Source organism: Manacus vitellinus, unplaced genomic scaffold, assembly GCF_001715985.3.
Source record: "Manacus vitellinus isolate BGI_N305 unplaced genomic scaffold, ASM171598v3 scaffold_0_pilon, whole genome shotgun sequence".
Classification (NCBI taxonomy): domain Eukaryota; kingdom Metazoa; phylum Chordata; class Aves; order Passeriformes; family Pipridae; genus Manacus; species Manacus vitellinus.
Genome location: NW_021938789.1, coordinates 47,497,725 through 47,520,604, shown reverse-complemented (window position 1 = coordinate 47,520,604; position 22,880 = coordinate 47,497,725). Strand labels below are relative to the sequence as shown.

General features: G+C 37.3%; 1 protein-coding gene across 1 annotated transcript in view; it reads left to right on the top strand.

Moving 5' to 3' along the window:
- Nucleotides 1–22,880, top strand: part of GRID2 (glutamate ionotropic receptor delta type subunit 2) — a 691,727-nt gene that overhangs the window by 533,108 nt on the left and 135,739 nt on the right. Inside the window, exon 9 of the mRNA XM_018072910.2 lies at nt 12,261–12,362. Coding sequence (XP_017928399.1) covers nt 12,261–12,362 — 102 coding nt within the window. The remainder of the gene's footprint in view (nt 1–12,260; nt 12,363–22,880) is intronic.

Here is a 22,880-nt window from a genome sequence, read left to right as displayed (position 1 = left end):
AAGGAGCTTGATATACTTTTATCAGCATAGCATAAAGGCTGTGACTCTGGCATACTCACAGATAGATTGTACTGAGAGAGAATGCTTGGACATTTCCAGCCCCTCAGTAATTGGCTTTACAGGAGAAGCAGCCAGATAGCTATCAGACAGGCAATGTAAACAAGGTAGAGCTGAAAATCAGGAGAAAATGGGGACAAAATACTTGATTTTGGCTATGTCTCTAATGTTAATTATGATTACAGTAAAAAGCACCGTTATATAGGAAACTAATGCATACAGTAATGTAGTTCCTACCTCAGATAGTTTACAGTCATATCAAGTGGGTGCTACTGAAAGTGGGAAGCAGCAAGTGATCGGGGCAAATATAGTAGCTGTAAAGTGCTCAAGAAGGTAATTTGCACCCAATTACTGATTTCTTAATGTAATATTAAGATAGACATTTTTCCCTTTCTTAAAAGTAGTAGATCTTTTAAAATAGAAAGATGATTTTTAAATACATATTTTAAAATACGTATTATCCCTTAAAATTAAATCCCAGAAACACTGTAGTTATAAGCACAGTATTACTACTTAACTGGTTAAATAATCACTGCCATATATGCCAATATAGATCCTTAGAAGGATCTTTGCAATAACAAACTAAGAAGGTTCTCAGTGACTTAAAGTTCTTAGTTTCTTTACACAATTTCAGCATTGTGTATGCTAAAAAGGATCTATTGTGGGAATACAGTGTACTACCAAATATAATTTTCATCCTTTGCAAGACAGATTTATAATGTGTTTCTGTAGTTTTAATTACTAAGATATATTGCTAATCTATTTTTGTGGCGAATTCCAGTGTCATTAAAGCAGTGATTTCCATTTGTAATAAAAATGTATTTTAGTGATTCAGCTATTCTAGAGAGGGCTTATTAGAAGTGTCGATTCATCTTTTAAACTAATGGTTTACTATTTTCTGCAAGGATCTTTTATTTAAATCTTCGGGTATTCTACAGCATATCATTTGCTATTTAATGTTTATGATATGTGGATTGTTCCAACAAGCTTATTTACCATAATAAGAGCAAATACTTGCACTGTATGGAGCAATGAGTTCATAACATCACTCAGGCTGTCAACCATTCAGAGCAATCTACTAAAAATATTTGTCTTGGTGGGCAGAACATAGCTTTTTCCTTATCAAAATTTTTTAACCCGTGGTTTTGTCCAACTGATGGTAAAGCAGAAGGGATTTTATTTGTTACCACTTTACCAAAATTTTTTAGAAACTTTGTGTCTAATTTTCAGAGAAGTTTTTTATGCACCAGAGAGACACAGCCTGCGGCTGTAATGCTGTTTTATTGTGTTGCTTTTTAAATTTTTCAGTAACAAATAATAGGCATATATAAATGTGTCACTTTTTTGCAAAATGTTATAGAACTCATATGAGCCCTTCTTTAGTTGCCAACCTTATTTCCTTTCAGCATACGACATTTACTCACACTCATGCCTCTGTTTCTTTAATGCAGAATTACCCACTCTATGTGACTCCTTTGAACTGGTTACTAACAGATCCTTCTGGGGTTTAGATCCTCTTCTGTGGAACACTGATTAGTAGTAAAAACAGTGGGCTCCAAACTTGCTTTAAGCCATGCATGCTGTGTAATGTGCACAAGTGTAACATGGACATCTTAAACAGGTTTTGCACAGGCCAACTCTCAACTGTGATTGATCTACAACATCTCCCCCAGGAAAAGCCAGTGGGCAATCAGAATTACGCTTTTCCTGGTGGTAAGGTGATGATGCCTCTGAAGATTCGCTGGAGGCATCATCAGAAGGCCATAGGAGAAGGGGGCTGATTTAGGGACAGCCTTTCTGCTACCTAATGATGTAGCAAATGCCCTGTGGCATATAGAAAGGAAAGAAACTGAATGTATTGTGTATGCTGAACGTGAGGTTATAGTGTTGGTAGTTAGAGAACTGCTTTTGATCATTATCAGTATAACATTTCGTTATCAGCATAGCAGTTCTGTCATGGCCTCTAGAACAAAGGTAATTTCAGTAACAGTTTACTGATGCCAAAAAAACCTGTGCTTTGCAACTAAGGCTAGATCACTTGACAGGGAAGTATTCCAGCAGATCATCTGCAGGAAAAATTTTAGAAAGTGTTATCTGGACCCCATAGAGGGAGGAACCCCTGGTATGAACCAGACCATGACCTAGTAACTCAGATTTCCCAGTGCTCAATGCTCCTGGCCCCTGTGCTGATCTTTAGGACACTAGGTGAACACACCTGCTCTCATTGCAGTTGAATTTAGTGGGAAGAAGTTATTTCTTGTTATCCAGGTTGTTGGCCACAACCATCTCCTCAAACTCACTCTTGACCTTTCTGTTCTCCACTGCCTCAAGCATCATGGTCAATAAAGAGTCTTCAGAAGAAGCTACTGTTTCTTCTCGGCTGTGGCCTGGTACTGATATTCTGCTTGGTCACTGCTGTCCTAAGTTTTTTGATTTCTTCCTTGATAGTTCTGATTCCTAAGAAAGCTGCTCTGTGCTGAAAGAGTGGAAAAAACACCCCACAATCTTGTTTTCTTTACTACCAAACTCTCAAAAATATATGTTCCAGTAAATCACTTGTAATATCTGGTCCATAATGCACTGAAAGCTAGTGACTCTCTAGCTACCCACCCTGTCAGCATGGGTTATACTGGAGTAATATTTTCTAACATATCAGTGACAAAATGAGGCTTTGATTTACTACCCATCATCAAGTGACTTATCCAACTTAGCAGACCTCTTTTTTTCTGCCAACACTGAGAATAAATCCTTGATTTTAGAAACAGAGTATTGATCTATGTGCAAGCAAAGATTGTTTCCACTTCTGTGTTTCCCATTTAAACATCACGTGAATGTGCAGAATCAATGGGAAACAGTTTGTCATCTAGTGCTACTCTTGCTGCATTGTTGTGTTAGTTTCTCTGTCGTGAGACACTTGAAAGCAATATTTGAGTAACAATTTTACCCCTTTTCACCAAAGCTCTCCATTCTTTTGGCACTCTCCGGAGTGCCTTCACATATGCACATTTAAACTGGAAATTAGTTAAATTGTCCTTTCATGCAAATTTCTCATGCTCCATCAGCTTCCACATTTCTTTTTCTCTTCCTTTTTATTCTTTTTTTTTTTCATATATATATATTTAGTTGTTGATGTTGATGCTTTGTGAGCAACTGTTTCATAGCTCCTGTGCTTGGGAGGTATGTTGCACTAGCATGAATGAATAGGAGATACTTTTGTCAGATCTTTCTTTGTACTACTTTTAAGAAGGAGCTGGCAAACTCTGCTGTGCTGAGCAACAGAAAGTGTAAGCTACTTTGATGTTGTGTAACTTTGAACAGTTTCTAGACAGGTATAAATACACTTAGAGATACAGAAATTGTCTTTACTGAACACTGGTGTTTGTTCTCACAATTCCTACATACTAATTCCTTTGCTTGTCATGTCGGTGATGAGAGGCTGAGCACGTCGAGGAGACAGGGGCCCACAGCTTTTGGGATAAAAATACTATCTTATCACAGCTTCCACTCTTTGACTTTGTATCTGGGATTTGGAAGTAGTGTTTTCATGTCAGTACATCAGTGCCTTGAGTAAGGAAAGAAGGTGTTTTTCTGTGTCTTTTTCTTATTTTGTGTTTCATGTTGAAGTTAAGAATTATGTAGCAATGCCAAAGATGCTAAGTGTAAGTAAAATATAAAATGAGATTGTTCTATTTCCAAGGTTTTCAGGACATGTATTTTTATGGTGTGTGCATTCTAGGAACATCTCCCACCCTTTACCCCAACTCACAGAATCACAGAATATGCTGAGTTGGAAGGCACCCACAGGGATCACTGAGTCCAGCTCCTGTCACTGCACAGGACAGCCCCAAGAGCATCACCATGCACCCAAGAGAATTGTCCAAACACTTCTTGAACTCTGTCACGCTTGGTGCTGTGACCACTTAGCTGAGGAGACTGTTCCAGTGCCCAAGCACCCTCTGGGTGAAGAACCTTCTAATATCCAACCTAAACCTCCCATGACACAACTTCAGGCCATTCCCTTATGTCCTGTCACTGGTCAGAGAAGAGATCAGTGCTTGCCCTTCTTCTTCCTCTCTCAAGGAAGCTGTAGACTGCAATAAGGTCTCCCCTCAGTCTTCTCCAGGCTGAGCAAACTAAGTGACTGCAGCTGCTCCTCATATGGCTTCTCCTCAACTCCTGTGAATGCAACTCTTTTTTTCATTCATAAGGAAAATGACAGCAGCAGTACTGGTCATTGAGCATTCAGTAGCTAACTAACTAAACAAATGTACCTTTGAGTAAATAGTGGTGAAGTATTGCTTCATTTAAAATCCTTTAGCCTGCCAAAGAAAAATGGAGATTCCCATATGCTATGCCTGAAAAAATTATACTTCATAACATTATACTTCATATGAAAAGATAACTAGATGTAGAGCTCCTTGATGCATTTCTGTGCAAGCAATGGTATGACAATTCTTGTTACACTTCAAAAATAGGGCTAAAGAGGTGCCATTGAGATTAGTCCAGATGTTCTGTAGCCTCATTGGGCCCCACGTGTACTATACCTAAACACATGTTCCCTGTCAACTGCCTTTAAAATAAACACAGATTGATTTAGTATAATCACTACTTGTACCACTGCTTCTGCTATTGCAGCTCCTGGGGTGGAACTATACACGAGCCTTTCTTTTTCTTGGAGAGTGATGAATCCAGTACACAATTCTCCATGTGGATTTACTTCAAAAACCGACTCTCAGACTGCTAATTCAGTGATTATATTGAAAGGAGATTTCATTGCAGAAAAAAAAGCCAAGGTGCTTCTCAGAATACGTGCTCACAGGGCTGACTGCAATGCAGTGTGGAGGTACCCAAGGAGCTCAGCACTGGCAGCAGTCTGCTGCAGAAACAGGGCATTCAGCATAGCTCAGTTTACTCTGCTCTGAAGGATTCACTTATGTGGTTTACTGGACTGGGTTTATCCAGTATCCTACTCCGTAAACTCACTTCTCTCCAAGTGAAACTGGTGGTTTTGTTCTGGGCTGTTGCAATTTTGATTTCGTTCTGGAATGCTCCCCCCAGAATTTTTGAGCCCTGCAACAGCAAATGGGGTTTGTTGATATTCCACTTTGACAAACCTTTCTGAAAATTCAAATCTTGCAAAAGCACCTTCCTAAGCTGAAGGGAAAGCTGGCAGTCTGCTGAAGAATATTTGTATACTCCCAGGAAACTGATGAGAAGCTGAAATGTGCCGTGTGTGTTTTCTTGCTATCAGTAGAAAGGGAGCTTCATGCAACACAGTGGAAAACAATATTTTTCATTGTTTGTCATTGAATAGGTTTGATGAAAGGATTTACTATGATATGAAAAGCTTATATATTGTGACCTAATACAAACTGGAATAGTAACCTGGAGTATTTTTCTTTTTGATTTCATAAAGATGTAGTGGTTGAAAAATGGACCAAGTTCCATTATAAAACCTGATTTTAAGGTTTTTGGGGTTTTTCAGATGTTACCTGACTTGGATAAAATAAATCCTTTTAAACTCTTTAATATACTTAATGAGAAAGGAGACAAGAATTTGCAATTAAAAATCAAAGTGGTGTATTTAAACTGTACGTAAACCTGAACTTGCTTGGTATTATCAATTTCCCTGAAATAATTCAGACAGCAAGGTTTCAGTGTGAAGTGAAAGTGATATTTATGAGTTTTACTCTGGGAGTATGAAGAACTTTAATAGCAAAGGGGGGAGGTCAGTATTGGGTCAAAAAACAGGCTTTTCTGAGTATTTGACTTTAACTGAAATATGGAGACAGTGGGAAAAGAGATCACCATCTGACTCATTATTATCCTCTTCTAGGCCTTTTCTTCAGAGTTGTGTAAGGATGTCAGGGGACAGGAGTGGAAAAAAAAACATGAAAGGTGAAAGCAAAAGAAGCATGGCTATACAGTAATTTATTTTGTTAAGTCCCATCTCCCTCATAACACAATAGGAGAAGGAGGAGTTGGAGGGAAGTTTTCCTGAGGGGACTGACTGCGAGAAAATGAGATCCAAGGGTAAAGAGAATGGGGAAAAGACCCAAAGTGATTTGAAAGATGAGTCAAAGCTGGATGAAGTAAAAAGTGAGGTCCCTTGACCAACCCAAACCCTAAACAAACAAAACCAAAAAAAAATTTAAAAAGGCTCAGGAAACAGCAAGGAAGATCAAGGGAAAAAAAAGTAAAGAGGAAAGAAAGTACACTCAGAGTGCACAGAGAATGGCAATATAGGAAAGAGGAAGATAACCACAGGTTAGGGAGCTGCTGGGAGCACTGAATTCACAGAGAGGACTAAATAAGGAAAAGGGGTGTTTTCCAAAGATAAAAGAGATGACACTTAGAAGTGGGAAATGATAAATTAAAACCACCAAATTTCAAATGAAAGGGAAAGTAATAATAGAGAAAGTAAGCTAGAGATGAAGCAGGGGAAAAGTGAGAGGTCATTAGAATGACACCACTGGCTTGGGGAAATGGTTCATTTTCTTTGAGACGTGGTGATTTACTATACATTTCAAAAATCATACCATTAGTGATCCTCTAGAAGCTTGGCCTAAGCACTCAGTATGAGCTTTGTGAGCAGAGCATGCAGTGTGAGAACAGCTATGGAGTCTATCCTGTTTTCCTCATATATTCAACATTTGTCAGTGGTCTAAAACATCCAATTAAAACTTCTGGCATCAATGTGGGTCCTTGAGAAAACATTGAGTCAGGAGCTAGTAGGCAAACAAACAGCAGGTTACCAGCAGGTAACTTTCCATTATCTTCTTTATTTCAGTTCAATAAGAAAAGGAAATTTAGGCAGCACCCAAAGCAAAATATTTTATTAACTCTGTGCAGCCTTATTCTGCCATGTGCTTTGGTTTTGAGGAAAGAAATTCTTGGTTAGGTCACTTGCACTTGTGTCTGTGATCAGTTAATAAAACAAATAGCCCACCTTGCCTGCTGCAATATAACCCTTAGCCCTATGGATATAAAACTAAATTTGGGTATTCAAATTCTCCTAACAGCTTGAAAATAACAGGGCAACTCCAGGGGCAGGCATTCCTTCTAGTCCAGAGACAAATTAAAGCAATAAAACATACTGTACAAAATAATTACTGAATGCACAGAACTATATAGATTGCACCACAAAGAATGTAGGAGAAACAAGTGCTGCTATACATTATCCAATTTGTTGAACACAGTATTTTCTATTGATTTTAACACCTTATTATTTGCTTACTATTACCTAGGCTCCAATGAAGGTAGCAGGTAAACACAGAAAACTTTCCTGCTAACCAATTGTATTAGGAAATTGGTGTAAAGAACAAAACTGATCCTTGATTCTTTAATCAAGTCCAAGGGTGCAAAGGCCCTTAGTAAATCTCTGGCCATCAGAATTTTTGCAGATTTGGTTGACCAACTGTTGTTTGCTGGGTAGAGAGCTGAACTGAAAGGACTTTTTAGCCAGGTGACAGAGTGTCTGACTAAATTTTACATAACTGACAGTGTCAGATTGACAACTGAATGATCTCTTTTACAGTGTTTCTTCTGTAGATAGGGTTTAGTCTCTGATTTCCCAGTTACTGTTGGTCCTATTAAACAACAGCTGACAAACGCATGAGATACTCTTTGCAAAACAATTTCTATGTTGTCCTACTTGAAGTTTATCTAAACCCTTTTTTTTAATCTTTTTTTTTTTTTTGTGCATCTTATTTTGAGTCTTCCCAACACCCCTGGGAATTCAGAATCTTCTAGCTGCGTGCTGTTTCATGACAGCTTCGTGGTGTCTTTTTCATTTGTGTGAATTATTATGCTTTGGAATGGAAAAGGGGATTATTGACGCACATTTCTTCTGTTGAAGTCACATCTTGGAAAAAGTCAGTTCTTAAAGTAGATTGGACCTGGGTGAAAATTGAGGAAGGAGTTTGTGAAGAATATGTGGCAAGGAGGCTGGTATTTCTGTGAATACCCAGCTCTCTACAAGCTGCTAATGGAACAGCTCCTCAACAGTGCTCTGTGGTGGGCATTTCCACTGGAAATGTTTTGTCAGGCTGTCCATACTAAACCCAAGATATTGTTCTTTTGGGTTTTATTTGTTTGTTTGTTTGTTTTGTTTCTTTAAATGCGAGGGAAATAAAGGAAAAAGGAGTCACTAATCCCGGTGTCCTTATAGATTTCAATTGCAGATGTAACATTGTTTTATCTTTCAGATTTCCACTGCAGCTTCTCTAGAGTGTTTTCTGCTCTTGACTGTTAGTAGTATTGCTGTGATGCAGTCTGAGTTCAGAGGTGGTTGCACTGCAATGCTGGATGAACCGGTTCCTGTATATTTCCTGTATTAATTGAAGTAACAGAACACTCTATGCTTTGATGTAGTGACAAGCACTTAAGTTATGCATTTTTATCAGTATTTGGGTTTTACTTATTTTCTGTGATTGTCCTCAACTGTGATCATACCAGGCCAATTTATTTTTCTTGATTAATTGACACAGTTTTAATCTGCTTTTTACTCTGCCAGAAATGAAAGGAAAAGCTCTCAATTATTCTTCAGAGTTCACTGATTTCATAGGAAGTAGGGGAGAAAAACTAGCTGTAAGCTCTGTCATAAAGGCAATATAGATTTTAGCGTTCCAAGTTCCCTATAAATCAATGCCTGGAAATTGCAAATACACATGAAATAGATTTTTCCTATTTTAATATTGATATACAAATTGAAGACCTTCCTTAATGCATTGTTTATATAGGCAAAAATTTCTAATAAAGAAGAGAGGTAAATTTTCAGCTCTGCCAGCAAAACAGGAGAGCAAGGCCCATTCCAGTAATGATGACAATGGGGATAACCGACTGAGAGGTGGGATGACCAGAAAGAGGTCGTAAATTAGATATCAAAGGAAATAGAAGACTGACAACTTTTCCGTCTTCATCATATTATATCAAATCTAGCAGAAGGAAAGTTGTCATTAGAATAAATGAAAGAAACGACAACAGAAGCACAAAGCACTATAAATGACAAAGTTCATATGGTATAAAGATGACAAGTACTGGGCCCAATAGAGAGTTCTCATCACCAATCGACAGAAATCCACCAGAGTTAATGTGAGATTCTGTTGGTGTCTGATCTGTTCTCTCACTTGAACTATCAGAGACAGGACAAAAGAAAAAGGAAGTAAATGCAGAAACAGCAAATGTTTTGCAGAAGCAGTTAAGTGAGACATAAAGCTGAAGAGATAGCTTCATATCACCCCCATCTCGCTGCTTCAGCAATAGTTACATTTGCTCCATGCTGCAATGACAAGCTCAAATTGTCATCAATAAATGTTGATTTGTTTTCTCCCAATAACAGTAAGCAGCTCCCACTCAAAATCAATTTCAACTTTGTTGGCAAGACACTGCACATTTGTCTTTGCCATGACTGTGCTGCGTAAAGGAACAATTGAATGGAAAATTAAATGAACAATAATTGAAAGTAAAAAGTGCCTTTTTAAAGGAAAATCAGTGCTATGCTGAATTTCCAGGAATCACTTATGTTGGTGGGGTTTTTTATCCTTAAAAAGGTAGAATGGGTCGGGCTAAAAATTTAATTATATAAATACGTGCACAATAATGTACATAATTAAAAATGGACTTTAACCTCAAAAGCATACAAAGGCTCTTCAGTAACTTCCTTGGGTTTTAATTCTGGCAAAAGCAGCACCATTTCTGCAGTAATTATACATCCAGCACATTTGGATATGCTAATTGGATCTAAGCTCTAATTAGTTTCTTTGTGTGACTAAGAATGACAATCGCCAAATTAATTTAATGCAGTTTTCTTCTGAACTTGAATGCTGTTTTCAATATTTTCAGTATGGAAAACATAGACTGTCAAATGTTTTGCTTTATAGGACGGCAGTGGTTCATCACATACAGTGTACAGTGCACATATTCAAGTACATTTGCTACATTTCACTGCATTATTGCAGGTAATACACTTCAGCAATTAGGTTATTCATCTCAAGGTGTTGCTCTGCCAGAGTAGTGATGAGGACCTGGAACATGTCAGCAGTCCATCCATACCACTGTGAACATGTGTGAACAGATACACCGTGGAGGTACAGAGGAAGCAGAGATGGCTAGTGTGATTTGTTGATGGTCTTTGTGATCAGATAGGAACATGAAGTGAGGAAACCAAGAAGTGATTATTTGTACTTTTATTTAGAAATAGGTATTGGAAAGATGAGTAATTAATATGATGCCTCATACTTTTATTCCTCCTTGTATCCTGTCGCTGCTTTCAATGATTTCTGATGGTTTTCTGAATCCAGTAGATCCTTGATTCAGTTATTACTCATCATTATCCTTGCTCATTCTCTGACTGTAGTATAACCTTGTCTTCAAAATGGCAAGAATTAGGACAGCTCTGAGTGCTTCTGAAAATGGCAGAGAGAAATTACTTCATCGTTTTAAGGCCATCTTCTTTTGGGTTACATAGAATTATGGAATCATTTAAATTGGAAAAGACCCTTGAGATCATTGAGTCAAATCTAACTTCTATATCATTGCAGAAAGCTTGTGTTCTATACTTTTTGAGACACTCATTTCTTAAGGAGGTATCTTCAAAGAATTTATATGAATATATTGAAATTAAAAAATTTGGAAGTTGCTCTAAAGTAATGGCTGTATTGAAGAATACAAATATTTCAAATTATCCATTTATGAAATTGTTAAATATGTTTACTTAAAGTTTGTTCCTTGTTTTCTGTTTCACTTTGAAAGATCTCTGAAACACATATAGAGAGACTTTTCACATGAAGAACTGAAAATAATGATTTCTGTGAATTTCTGTTCTAGCACAGTCAGCAAAGGTAGTCCCCTTCTTTACAGACCCTTTCAGATGGTTTGAGATTACCATTTCTGTGACTCTGTGTCAAATTGCATAAATGTTTTAGGTGTTTTACAGTTTATATTTCTCTACAGGATTGAATTCTCCAAGAGAGTAGTCTTAGTAGAGGCCACTGGACCCAGCAGGAACGTGCTGATGTCAATCTTGGTTTTTCAGAGGGAGCAAGACCTTTTGTTCCTTTAAATAGGGACATGAAAACCACCTGGGTTTAGAGGCTTAGGGTAGCTACTGAGTCAGAGGATGAGCAGCCCTGGAAAGACTTCATGCAAGGTCCATGGAGAAGGCAATTCAGAGCAAGAACTTGTACTTGCAGGTGTCTATTTCTTTGACTGTGTAACAGCTTTACACAGGCACTGGCCATAATTAAGACTCTACTTCAAAGTCCTCTGAAGTCAGTCATTGTCTTTCTTTTGGGTTTTGGATTTAATACTGGTAATTGTACAGGCCAGCTGAGTGGGGTAATGAATTTCAAAACCAAAACTGGTTATGTTTGTATGTGATGCTAAGGGATATGTGATTGATGGATTTGTTTCTCTGTACCCAAGATAAGCATCTACCAACATATAAAAATGTAGGCAAGTTATATTTTCAGAAAAGCTAAATTACAAGTCACTATCTACTAAGCTCAGATTGAAAGACAGTTAAAGAGATTCCTGAGCAAAAGCTTCCATTGACAGAAGCCCAAGAAATACTATAACACCAATGCAAACAATGCCATAGCTGAATTTCTTTTCTGCATTATCTATTGCATTTCTTTCTCAATATTGTGATCTGCTTATCTGATGATCTTTCAGTCATCTTTAAATGTGGTTTTTAACCTGGATTTAAATCACCGCTGTTTCATTAGCAATTAGTAGTAGTATAAGCTTTAATTAAAACTAGTGTAATTCCTTCTGTCAGAGTTCCACTAGGAAAGATGGGCTGAAGCTGACAGCATGCTAAAATTATGGTAGCTATTATTTCTTTCATTAATGTATAACTGAAAGTAAGGTAGAAGTATTGTTACAGCCATAGTACTTTTTAAATGTTTTTCGGTAATGTAGAAGTCCTTCCTGAGCTCTTCTAAAGCAATGCATATAACCCCAAATCCTGGATACTGTCATCCATTGCACACTGGTATTTAAAAGTGCAAACTGATATCTCTAATTGCTTAATTTTCAATTTAAAGATTAATCTGCGCACAAGCCCTTCCCTGGTTTTCCATCCCCTTGATGCCAGAGGGTGGTTCTGTTTATTACATATGTTTCTGCTTAAAGCCACCTGAGAGGAATGATTAGCAAACTTTTATGGGCAATGAGGAAATTATTTATGTTTTCTCTTTTAGCTCGGCTGCTGGAATCCTGTCACTGGTCTGAATGGGTCACTAACAGACAGAAAGTTGGAGAATAACATGCGAGGAGTGGTTCTGCGTGTGGTGACAGTGCTGGTAAGCAGATCCTCAGCTTTTTGCACTAGCAAGAATGTATTTTCTTCCTCTTGTCTCATCTTTTTATTAAGTACACCATTCTACCAAGAAATTAGTTGGTGTTGGAGTGTCCAACTCAAGCTTATCAATACCGGAACAGTGGAGTATTTTCCACAAAATAAAATTATTTTTCAGTACAGCTCATTTCAGAGTGAATCAAACACATTAGAACCCGTTTCTTCTACAAATACATTCTAAATTAGTTAACACAAATGTATGAACTGATAAAGGGCAACTTCAACTGCCCCATTAGCTAGTTACGTAGCTGAAACTCTAAATGATTCCATTCCAATTACCTTGCCAAACTGAGTACAGTATGAAACAAGTTGTTGCACTTGGAAAATATTCAAGGTCAAATTAAGTTGAGTAACATAAGTTTGGTAAAACATCTACTGTCTCCTCCTGGCTTTTCTTCAGCCAGGTTCATCCCCTTTGTGGACATCCTGCATTTAGCAGCTGCAGTAAAGTTCTTGGTTTAAAACTGAACAGACAATGTCTGCCAGAAGAGGAAAGCTCTTCATGTTATGAGGCCGGTGTATTCCCTGCCATAAACTTTGGTTGCTCGAGGAGTTGTTAGAGTGGAAAAACATAACAAAGAAAGAAGAAGGAATTAATATGAGACATTTTTATCTCTCTTTAGAACAATGCCCAAATACAAATTTGACTCAGGACTGCAGAACTGTAAAGGTTATATTGAGTTATTTCCCTTTTGATACTATCTGCTCCTGTTTTTAAGTTCCAGTTCAGTATCTGAGGGCCTGACCGCTTGCTTATAAAGAACAAGATGAGTTTTCACGGTTTGCATTGCTGACAATTCACAATGAAGGAAGAGGCTCAGTCAGGGATGGAAAGTGAAACCACCAGAGCAGTTTTGTACCCCTCCAGTTATTTTATGGGCCTTTAAAAGCTATTATCTGTCAGGGTACCTAATCTGTTTATGGTATTTAGTATACTAAAGAACTTCCTGTGATAATATTTCCAAAACAAAACAAACCACCCAAACAAACAAATAAACAAAAAACTCCAAAAACCTCAAAACAACACCAAACCAAACCACGACAACAAAAAACCAACTGAATAAGAGGGATGAATGCACAGAAAAAGTAGTAAGGGGTGAACATTGGATGTTCATCAAAATACTATCATGGGGGCAGTGACTGGTCTTTATTTTGCGTGATACTTATATTAATTGATTCAGTATAATTATGTACTGTTGAAAAAATGATCTGCGGATGTTGCATAGAAAAATAAATTCAAATTAGGATCTTGGAATTTTTTTGGTTCTTTTTCTTCCCTCTCTCTCCACTCTTACTGATTTATCCCCAGTTATTTTAGTTAGCTTGCCAGAGAGCATTCTTCTTTCAAGTCATTATAGCATGAATATTTAGCAACTTGCAAAGATAGAAAAAAGTAATTAGTTATGCTGATAGGATAATAAATAATAATATACTGTATTAATATAGTAAATATTAATGTTAATAATAAAGACAAACATTTTAATTTCAACACAGAGCACATGGCAGTTCAGTCTCCTCACTAGTTTTATATGTGCTGGATAGGACAAAACTGGACAAAACTGAAGATTTATATTTTACCTGTGTGATGAAGATGTGTGATTTTGCCTTTGACATGAGTGCAGGAGGGATTTCACCAGTTAACTTTATTTTACTGTTTATCTTTATTATGCTTTCTTTTTCATCTTTCTCCCAGTTCTTCAATTAAGTCAATATATTTCTATTACAAGAATCTATACAGACTATGAATGATTAGTTATTGTTATTAATTCTGCCAGTTTCTAACAGTATGATTTTGATCTGGAGAAACAGGAAGGCTTGTGTTAAAATCAGATAATACCTTTGAATATCCATAGGTTTCTTTTTCGTTGAGATTTGAGAACTTAAAAATAATATGTTATTTTTTTTTGTTAACACTTCAAATCTCTCACGTCTTTCTGGATAGCAACCCTTCTTTTCCAATTTTATTTTGTTATGCCTTCAGGTTGAGGAGGACTTGTTCTAAAAATTGCAGTAGAATTTGAGAGGATAGCAAATTGCAACACCTGGGTTTATACTGCATTATACTCACTATGAAATGAAACATTCTGGAATCTGAAAATGATAAATGATTGTGACTAATTTCCCAAAGCAGTCTTTCATAAGCAAGTGCTGAACAATTCCCATCATCTGCATCCATCTCCCTAGATAAATTTAGTAATTATGGGCTACATATCTGCAGATCCAAAACATAATCTATTTGTGAATATGACAGAATACAGTATGGCCCTAAATTGGAAATCATCTGGTTTCATTCAGCAAGTAATCCTGACTCCTCTGCAGTTAATATGAGTTCTCCCCTTTGCATAAATAGTAATAAAAATATTTCTGTGTGGTTTATTCTGAGGGGAACTACAGTCATGTTTGTGTACATGTGATTCAACATTTGAATCCGAGTTGGATTAGTATTGCACTTTCCACACTTCTAGAAAAGGTTTATTTTGTCTTACTTAAATATCAGATGTCTCTGTCTTGGACTGCTTCCACGCATGCAGCTGAAGTTTGAACTTTCTGTTTGACAAGTTGCTCTTGAGTTCAAGTGACTTGCTGGTGAATTTCTGAAATGTAATCTGAGTTTCTGAAATGTAGATCAATCAAAGGTCAGCATAATAGTTCCAAACAAATTCAGAGTGTCTTGAATGAACAATTGCCCAGAAAAAATTTATCTATATATCCATTTTGGTAATTTCAGTTTATCTTCCTCTTTTTCAGCTGTTCACTTTTATTGAAAGACACCTAGAATACAGCAGATATTCTCATAATATCCTTTTACTAGCTGTGACAATTAATGAATTATTCATATGAATGATAAACCATTAGGAATGGAATGAGATTTGTCCTGTTTGACAATGAATAGGCCAGCAGGTATTTGCAAAATCGTGTTTCTAAAAAAGCCCCTGTTGTTCAAAAACAGCAAAAGTTTGACCCATTTTTAAGCATTAACACCTTGACTGAAAAGTACAGAGCCTTTTCTGAAAAGGCATAAAGTATAATATCCTAATGGTACAAAAGATATTTATGATTTTACATGAAAATTTGATACAGCTCCAGGAATGTATTTTCATATCAGGAGGGTTCTAAAAACACAGATAGTGTGAAAGAAAGAAAGATAATAGCAAACCATGCTGAATTATTCTTCACCATGCATCCCTATTCACTATTTGTTGAGAGTTATTACCTATAGGTTACTTGCATGAAGCTGCATTTTGGTACCTTTGACTCCAGGTGGGCACTGTGAGACATAATGTAGTGAGAGGACTGGCAGAAGGTTAGATAAGCATAGCAAAAAGAAAACTGAAAGAAACAAAAACCACCATCATTTGCACCATGGAAAATGTTATCATATGTGGACTAGTTCAATTCTCAGTAGTTGGCATTAAATTCATGAGCATTTGTTGCCCAGATTAGGAAAAAAGAAACTTGAAAGCAGACAATGTCTTTAGGGACATGAGCTGGCAGGCGGTGTGCATCTTCTGTACCTTTTTCTATTGAACTTACCACTCAGAGAGAAGATGAAAAGTAAGCTATGAAACTGAGGCCTGGTTTTAAAAGCTGAAATTGTTTTGGGATTTGACTTCCAACTCTGGTTTAAATAAAGTAAAAAAAAGAAGCTGGAGTAGCTTTCAGGGAGATTGGGAAAAGGACAGGCATAAGAAAAACGAAAAAAGACAATGTAAGCATATACAGAGAAACAAACAATCAAAAAGTGATAAAGGATAAAAAATGGCAGGACTAAAACATCGGTGAATGACTTTAAAATAAAGATCAACTGCAGCAAAGATTATGTGCAGGATACCTCATAAAATATTGAATAAATATTTTATAATAGTGTAGAATATAGATATGCCTCTTCTACTTTCTCCCTTTTTTTTGGTGATCGCTTTTCTCATGTAGTCCCGATCCCATTCCCCATTTTCACAATTGAATGGTGTAGACTTTTGTAAAGACTTTTTCATCCCATCAGGCTGTGCTTTCTCTGAACCAGTGCCTATAATCTTTTAAGAAAAATAATTTTAATTAAATTATATATTGCTCTGTGTTATCATCCTTATTGGTATATTGGACTATAGTGACTTTCTTATGGCAGCAGAAATGCCTCAGGAGGTGGTAAGGTTAAGAAACATTACCTGGCTGTCTTCATCAGTTGTGGTATGTGGTACGTGTTTTGTGCATACATATGTCACTCATTTACCTGAAAGGGATAAATCCTTTTTTGATTTATGCACTGGAGTTTGAATGTCAGAAAAGCCGCATGATGTAGTTTATTGTATCTGGAGTCTACCATAAAATCCCTATATACTATAACTTAGCAATGTATTTTTTATATACTCTGTATATACCACTTAGTATATACCATGTGTGCTATAGTTAAAACATTTCAAAAATACTTGGCCAAACTCTTCCCCTCCATATATGCAGACAGCCTGCCAATGTTACATGCACATCAATGTATCTAATATACTTGGGTGCTTAATGAAAAAAATTGAGCCTTTAATATGGAATAGAAACATAGACTCATAGAACAGTTTGGGTTGGGAGGGACCTTTAAAGGCCATCTAGTCCAATCTCCCTGCAATGAGCAGGGGAATCTTCAAATAGGCCAAGTTTCTCAGAGCTCCATCCGACCTGATCTTGAATGTTTCCAGGGATGGGGCATCCACCACCTCTCTGGGCAACCAGTTCCAGTGTTTCACCACCTTCATTATAAAATATTTCTTACTTATATCTGGTCTGAATCTACCTTCTTTTGGTTTGAAACCCTACCTCTTGTCCTAGTGCAAAAAGGTCCTCCTAAAAAGTTTGTTTTATCATTGCAGAGAAAGTGACAGTATTAAAACAAAGAAGCAGAGAGGAGTGGAATTTGTGCATTTCTTCCTTGGGCTGAAAATGATGACCCATAAATAGAGATAGAAAAAAATAAGATTCCTGAATTGCATCCTATTCTCAGCCATCTACCCTACTTATCTTCTGAGGATTGCCACCCCTGTTTAAGGTTACTTTACTAAGTAGAAAATGAGGACAGGAGCCATTTAAGCTGTTCCCTTGTAACTGTTCAGTGTTGATAACTGAGCACCCTAACTGGTGCACAAGGACCTATCAGGGCAATGTGTGCCTTGATTAGGTATTGCTTGCTTTGCCAGAAATTTGGTGTGGGTAGCCTCCTCCCCCTCTAGTACTCCCTTTCAATTTTTCTCTGCAAACATTTGAATTTGGGTTTCTCTTGGAAAATACTTACTTTTTTTTTTTTCTCAAGTGGTACTGTACTATGATGAGATTTCCTCAAAATAGTTATAATTGAAATCATTACTATAGCAGCAGAAACTAATATTTCTTGATAGAGACAGAGCCTGTCTTTCTACAACTCTTCCCCCCACTACACCTGTACAAGGGCCAAATTTAAATTGCTCTTGACTGGGCACAGGCCTTTTTTAATAGCTGGTTTATGTGCAATCCATTTTTCTAAAGTAGCAGGTACTATGTACTAGATGAAGTGAATTTCAAGCAATTCAAGTGTTTTGGGACCTGGATGGGGACACAGCTTGACAGTAAGGTAGGTGCAATGCAAAACCTGGTAGGACTAGTTTTTAACTCATCTATATGTCAAGGGCTACCTTCTCAGGGCTCCTTAGCTCTTATCTTCTCACTGACCCTTACCCTTCTGCTCTGGGCATATTTGTACTCCAGAGCAATTCGTATAGTTCACAGAACACACAGGAAATCTGACTTTTAAAAAGAAAGAGGTTCTTACTCTGATTGTAATTATCCTTCCATACTATGCAAGATAGAAAAGGAGGTGAACTGCATGACAGAGTTCCTTATGAACAGGACCTCTTACAAGGCTGCTGGAAGAGGTATAATGCAGCTCCCAGCAGGTTAATATACCCATACTACACTCTTGTTAATTCAAGTACCTGAACTAGCTACATTAAAGCTACCACTGTTCTGTTCAGACATACTCTAAAACATTCCAATCAATTCCAATCTCAATCCATATTCCTATCTTATAACTATCATGGTTCAGAAAGAGCTATTACCTGAATTAAGTTATTGTGAGTTAAAATCAATACACAAAGCTTGGCAGCATCTTAATAGACCATTGCCATAGATCACTTTGAAAGATGTCTTAGTCCCATTGCAGGGCAATGGGAGGAATTGGGAATGAGGGGCTAACGTTTTTTGTTTGTTTCTTCTAAATAGCTCTAAACTAAAGAGCATAATAAAGTCAGAAACTACCATTTCATTCAGGAGAAAAAGATACTGTGTAAAGTATTGCCACTGAAAGAACAAACTTCATGACTTGTTGAAGATGACCTTAAAGCTATCACCAAAAAAGTGACAGGTGATGCATGTGCATAAGAATACTGGTAGACAAAGGCCACATGTAAAATACCCTCAATATTGTATTCAGTTTCTGGGATGTGAACTAGCTTCTTCCTGCAGACAAAGCAACTTTTCTGTTAGTACAACTGGCTTTCTAATCAGTTTGAAAAGCACAGGATCTGAGAACAGTGATTTTCAGTGCCAACACTGTTACACAGCCCATTGGCACAACAGTATATTGAATGAGTAGTATTTAATTATGCAAGATTTTTTAGATTTGAAACCTTTATCTTTGCTTTAGTGTCATTAAGGACAGGAGGTTGTGTTGTGTTTTGCAGCAACTTTTATAACTTGCTAGTGGGAGAATTTCTGTAATGAGAGAGTGAAATGTTTTAATTAAATTTTGGTCATTGATTCTAACATGAAGTTATGTACATTGCTGTTCAATTAAAAAATAACAAGCTGCTGGGCTGTTCTTATCCAAAGAAAATCCCCAACACAGTGGTCAATAAAGCACTTGAGGAAATTAAGTATTTGGGGCTGCATAGTTCACTGAAATCTTTTGGGTAAGGAAATGCGAAATGGCTAATATTTAAAAGGAGGGAGGTGTAATTATTTTGTGAGTCAAGGAAAAGGAGATTAAAGCTAACACCATGACAATAGCATTCTGTGCTTGAAAATGTTTTGGTTATGGTTTATGAGACTTCTTGTTGGTTATAATGACTGTGCTTTGTCATCCAGCAGCCGTTGGAAGAGAGTTGAGATATCTAGTAATAAGAGTGAATTTCAGTTTTAGGAGCAGTTTCTTAGCCTTTGCAGGTAATAGGAATTTTTAAAGTGTCACAATGACTATTTACTTCCTGCGATTGCCAAAGCTCTGCTTGGGCTATGTAAATCATTTAATGTGCCTGTCCACTGTTTCTAGAGTCAGTGTCAAGCTCAGATTGACAATCTTGCCCACAAGTGAGCTTCATTTCTTGCTTCTGTTTTTTTTTTCTCTCTCTATTTTCAGTAGAGAAAAATGGAAAATTTAATGAATGCAGAATCCTATTTAATGAATACAGAGTGTCAATATTAAAGTATTATATTCCAGTGTGTTCAGAAATTTCTGATGAGTAGACACAGAGGTCATTTTCATATGCTTTATGAATTCTAACCACCTCTATAATTACCTAATTTCAAAACTCTCTTCATAGAATCACAGAATCATTTATGTTGGAAAAGACCTCTGAGTTCATCAGGCCCAACCATTAACCCAGCACTGCCAAGTCCTCTGCTAAACCAAGTCCTTACGTGCCACATCTACATGTCTTTTAAATACCTCCAGTGATGGTGACTCAACCATTTCCCTGGGCAGCCTGTTCCAATGTTTGACAACCCTTTCAGTGGAGAAATTTTTCCTGATATCCAATGCAATGTGCTCCTGGTACAATTTGAGGCCATTTCCTCTTGTTTCTTGGGAGAAGAGGCTGACGTCCACCTCGCCACAACCTCCTTTCAGATCATCGTAGAGAGTGATAATGTCCCCCTGAGCCTCCTTTTCTCCAGGCTGAACAACCCCAGCTCCCTCAGCTGCTCCTCATAGGACTCGTGCTCCAGACCCTTCACCAGGGTTACAATTAAAGCTTGGAAGTCACTATTCTATTGACTTTATCATCCCAAATAGAGACACTGGATTTAGGGATATAATTTACCCTACATGTAAGTTGTCCCTGAACTCCTGAAAAGCAATCATTCTCTTGTTCTCCCTCACTACCGCCTCTGAGGCCTGAATTTATTGCTTGACTTTATCATCCACATCTGTAGCACAGCTACAAACAAATGTTTCTCTTTGATTGTCTAATTAATTAACATAACTAAGTTAAACTCAGCCTAATTGTTCTTTTCTGCTATTTAGCTTCAGTATTGCTCTGTCTGTTTTCAAATATGAAGGTCTTGTCTGCCCAAAAGCTTTTCTGTTCTTTCTTATTTTTAACTTTATTAGGTGGTCTAGTAAAGGATATAAAAAGATTACTGCAGATCAGCTGTTTTATCCAAATTATTGGTATGTCTGAGAATTTCATCAGACTAAATAAAAACTATATTTTGTGCTCCTAATCTTAGATTCTTGAAGCACTAGCAAACCTTGAATTACTTCATTTGTATGTGCACCAGAACCTAAGTCCTGAATAGGCAAAACTGTTAGCCCTTTATCTTGTTGGAAAAAGCAGTGAAGTGCAGAATTTCCTTCTACTTATCTTGAATCTAGACTGCTCCAAGCTCTGTACTATCAATCTCTGATTTCCACTGATACATTTAAAATAAAACAAAATAAATTCTCTACCATTTACTTCCCACTATGTGAAGTTCAGGACAGGGGTTGAGGGCTGGAGTTTGGACGTGTGACCTTCCTTCTTGTGCCTATGTTTCCCTGCTATCATTTCTCCCTGGACTAGGGCACCCTAAAATCTCTGTTGTCCACTTGCAGTTTTACCCTGGCAAGAAGTCCTTTCAAGAGTAAGACTTTTCTCTCCCTGGGCCCAGACACCTCGTTTTTGGATCCCCCCTTCCTTTGTTCTTTCTTCTTCATGCTTTCCACTATTTTTTTCCTGCTCTTACACTCATGATTCACCAGAACATAGACATATGTAAGAACAAATGTTTTAATAAATTAAAATAAGATAGAGGGAAAACAGTCTATGGTTAAAGCATTTGTCCCTGACCCATCAGGTCACTTTCAGCTCTGCAAGTCACTAAATCTGTGCACTGCAGTTCTGCAGGTAGAAAATGGGGGTGATAGCTCTTCTTACTCAACAAGTAGTTCAGTTATAAACCCTAATCTGTGAAATGTGCTCAAATAATATTGTGTTGAATATCTGAAAATAGGTTTGGGTAAGATATCTGAGCTGCTTAATCATTCTCAATACCATAAAAGGTATATTATTTGTGCTTCCCTTACTTCTGCTTTTGCAGTCTTACTCCAGCACTTGTCCTGGCTCTGACATCTGTCTGGACCAGCTCACCTGACAAAAACTGAGTATTTGTAATGGCTGAGTAGTAGAATTACTTGAATAAAAGAGCCAAGCATCACCTGAGCTATTGCCTAAGAAGGTAATTAGTTGCTCACATGGGAGGAGGATGTTAAATTATATACAGTTTTAATATGTAGCATGTTGTTAACCTATGTCAGTCTTAATGTATGACTTCTTCCTTAAAATGTGTAATAATAAGCAAATTAATGGAGACAAACATTTTCTTGGGCTGCTTCTCCAAATTACTTGTACTATCATGTGATCTTTCCCAACATTTTCCCTTTTTTTATGTCATGTTGCCGTAGCCTTCCTAAGATGTGCTAGTCTGCTAGCATTTTGCAGTTTCTCTTGCTCAGGGGGACAATCGCCTCTGAAACTCAGCTTTGTCCTCTTGCAGCTGTAAAAAGCAATATGCACAGCTTCACCCAATATAAACTTTACCTGTTTCCCTCTGACTTGCATTTTGCTGAAGGTAGTATTGCCTGTGTGGTGCTCAGCTGTCCACAAGGGTTAACCCACAATACTGTGTAAAACCCATCGAGTCTTAAACCCATCCTCCTTCGTGTCAGGGCAGCACAGCTTAGATCCCAAAAACAAACCAGACAGTGATAACTGTGGAGCTATTTTGAGAAGGAGCACTTACCGTGGGCCTAGTAGTGCTGCATTCAGTTGACAAGGAGGCATGTTGGAGGTGAAGTTGAACAAAAGTAGCTCCTCTCTTAAAGGATCTCCATTGATGTTGGATACAAAACCACCCCCTAAATATATCAGATGCCTATGGGGTCCAGTGAGGCAGATCATCCATCTTGCAAAACTGTAGGAGCTCCCATAGTACCCTTCCAGTGCAAAAAATAGGACAACTGGCATAGTTTCAGCCTGTAACATTTATGGAGGGAAAAATCAAGACAAATATTTTTGTCGTCTTTTGATGCCTTCTGAGAAATATAAACAATTTCACACACACACAAAAAGAAATCATAGCAGTAGATTGTTTTTGTTTTGTTTGGAATATGATTAAATAGTTTTCTGCTCCAAGCTTCAACAGAAATTGGAAAGTTAGTTGCTTTGCATCAAGTTGATTGACTATTTATATT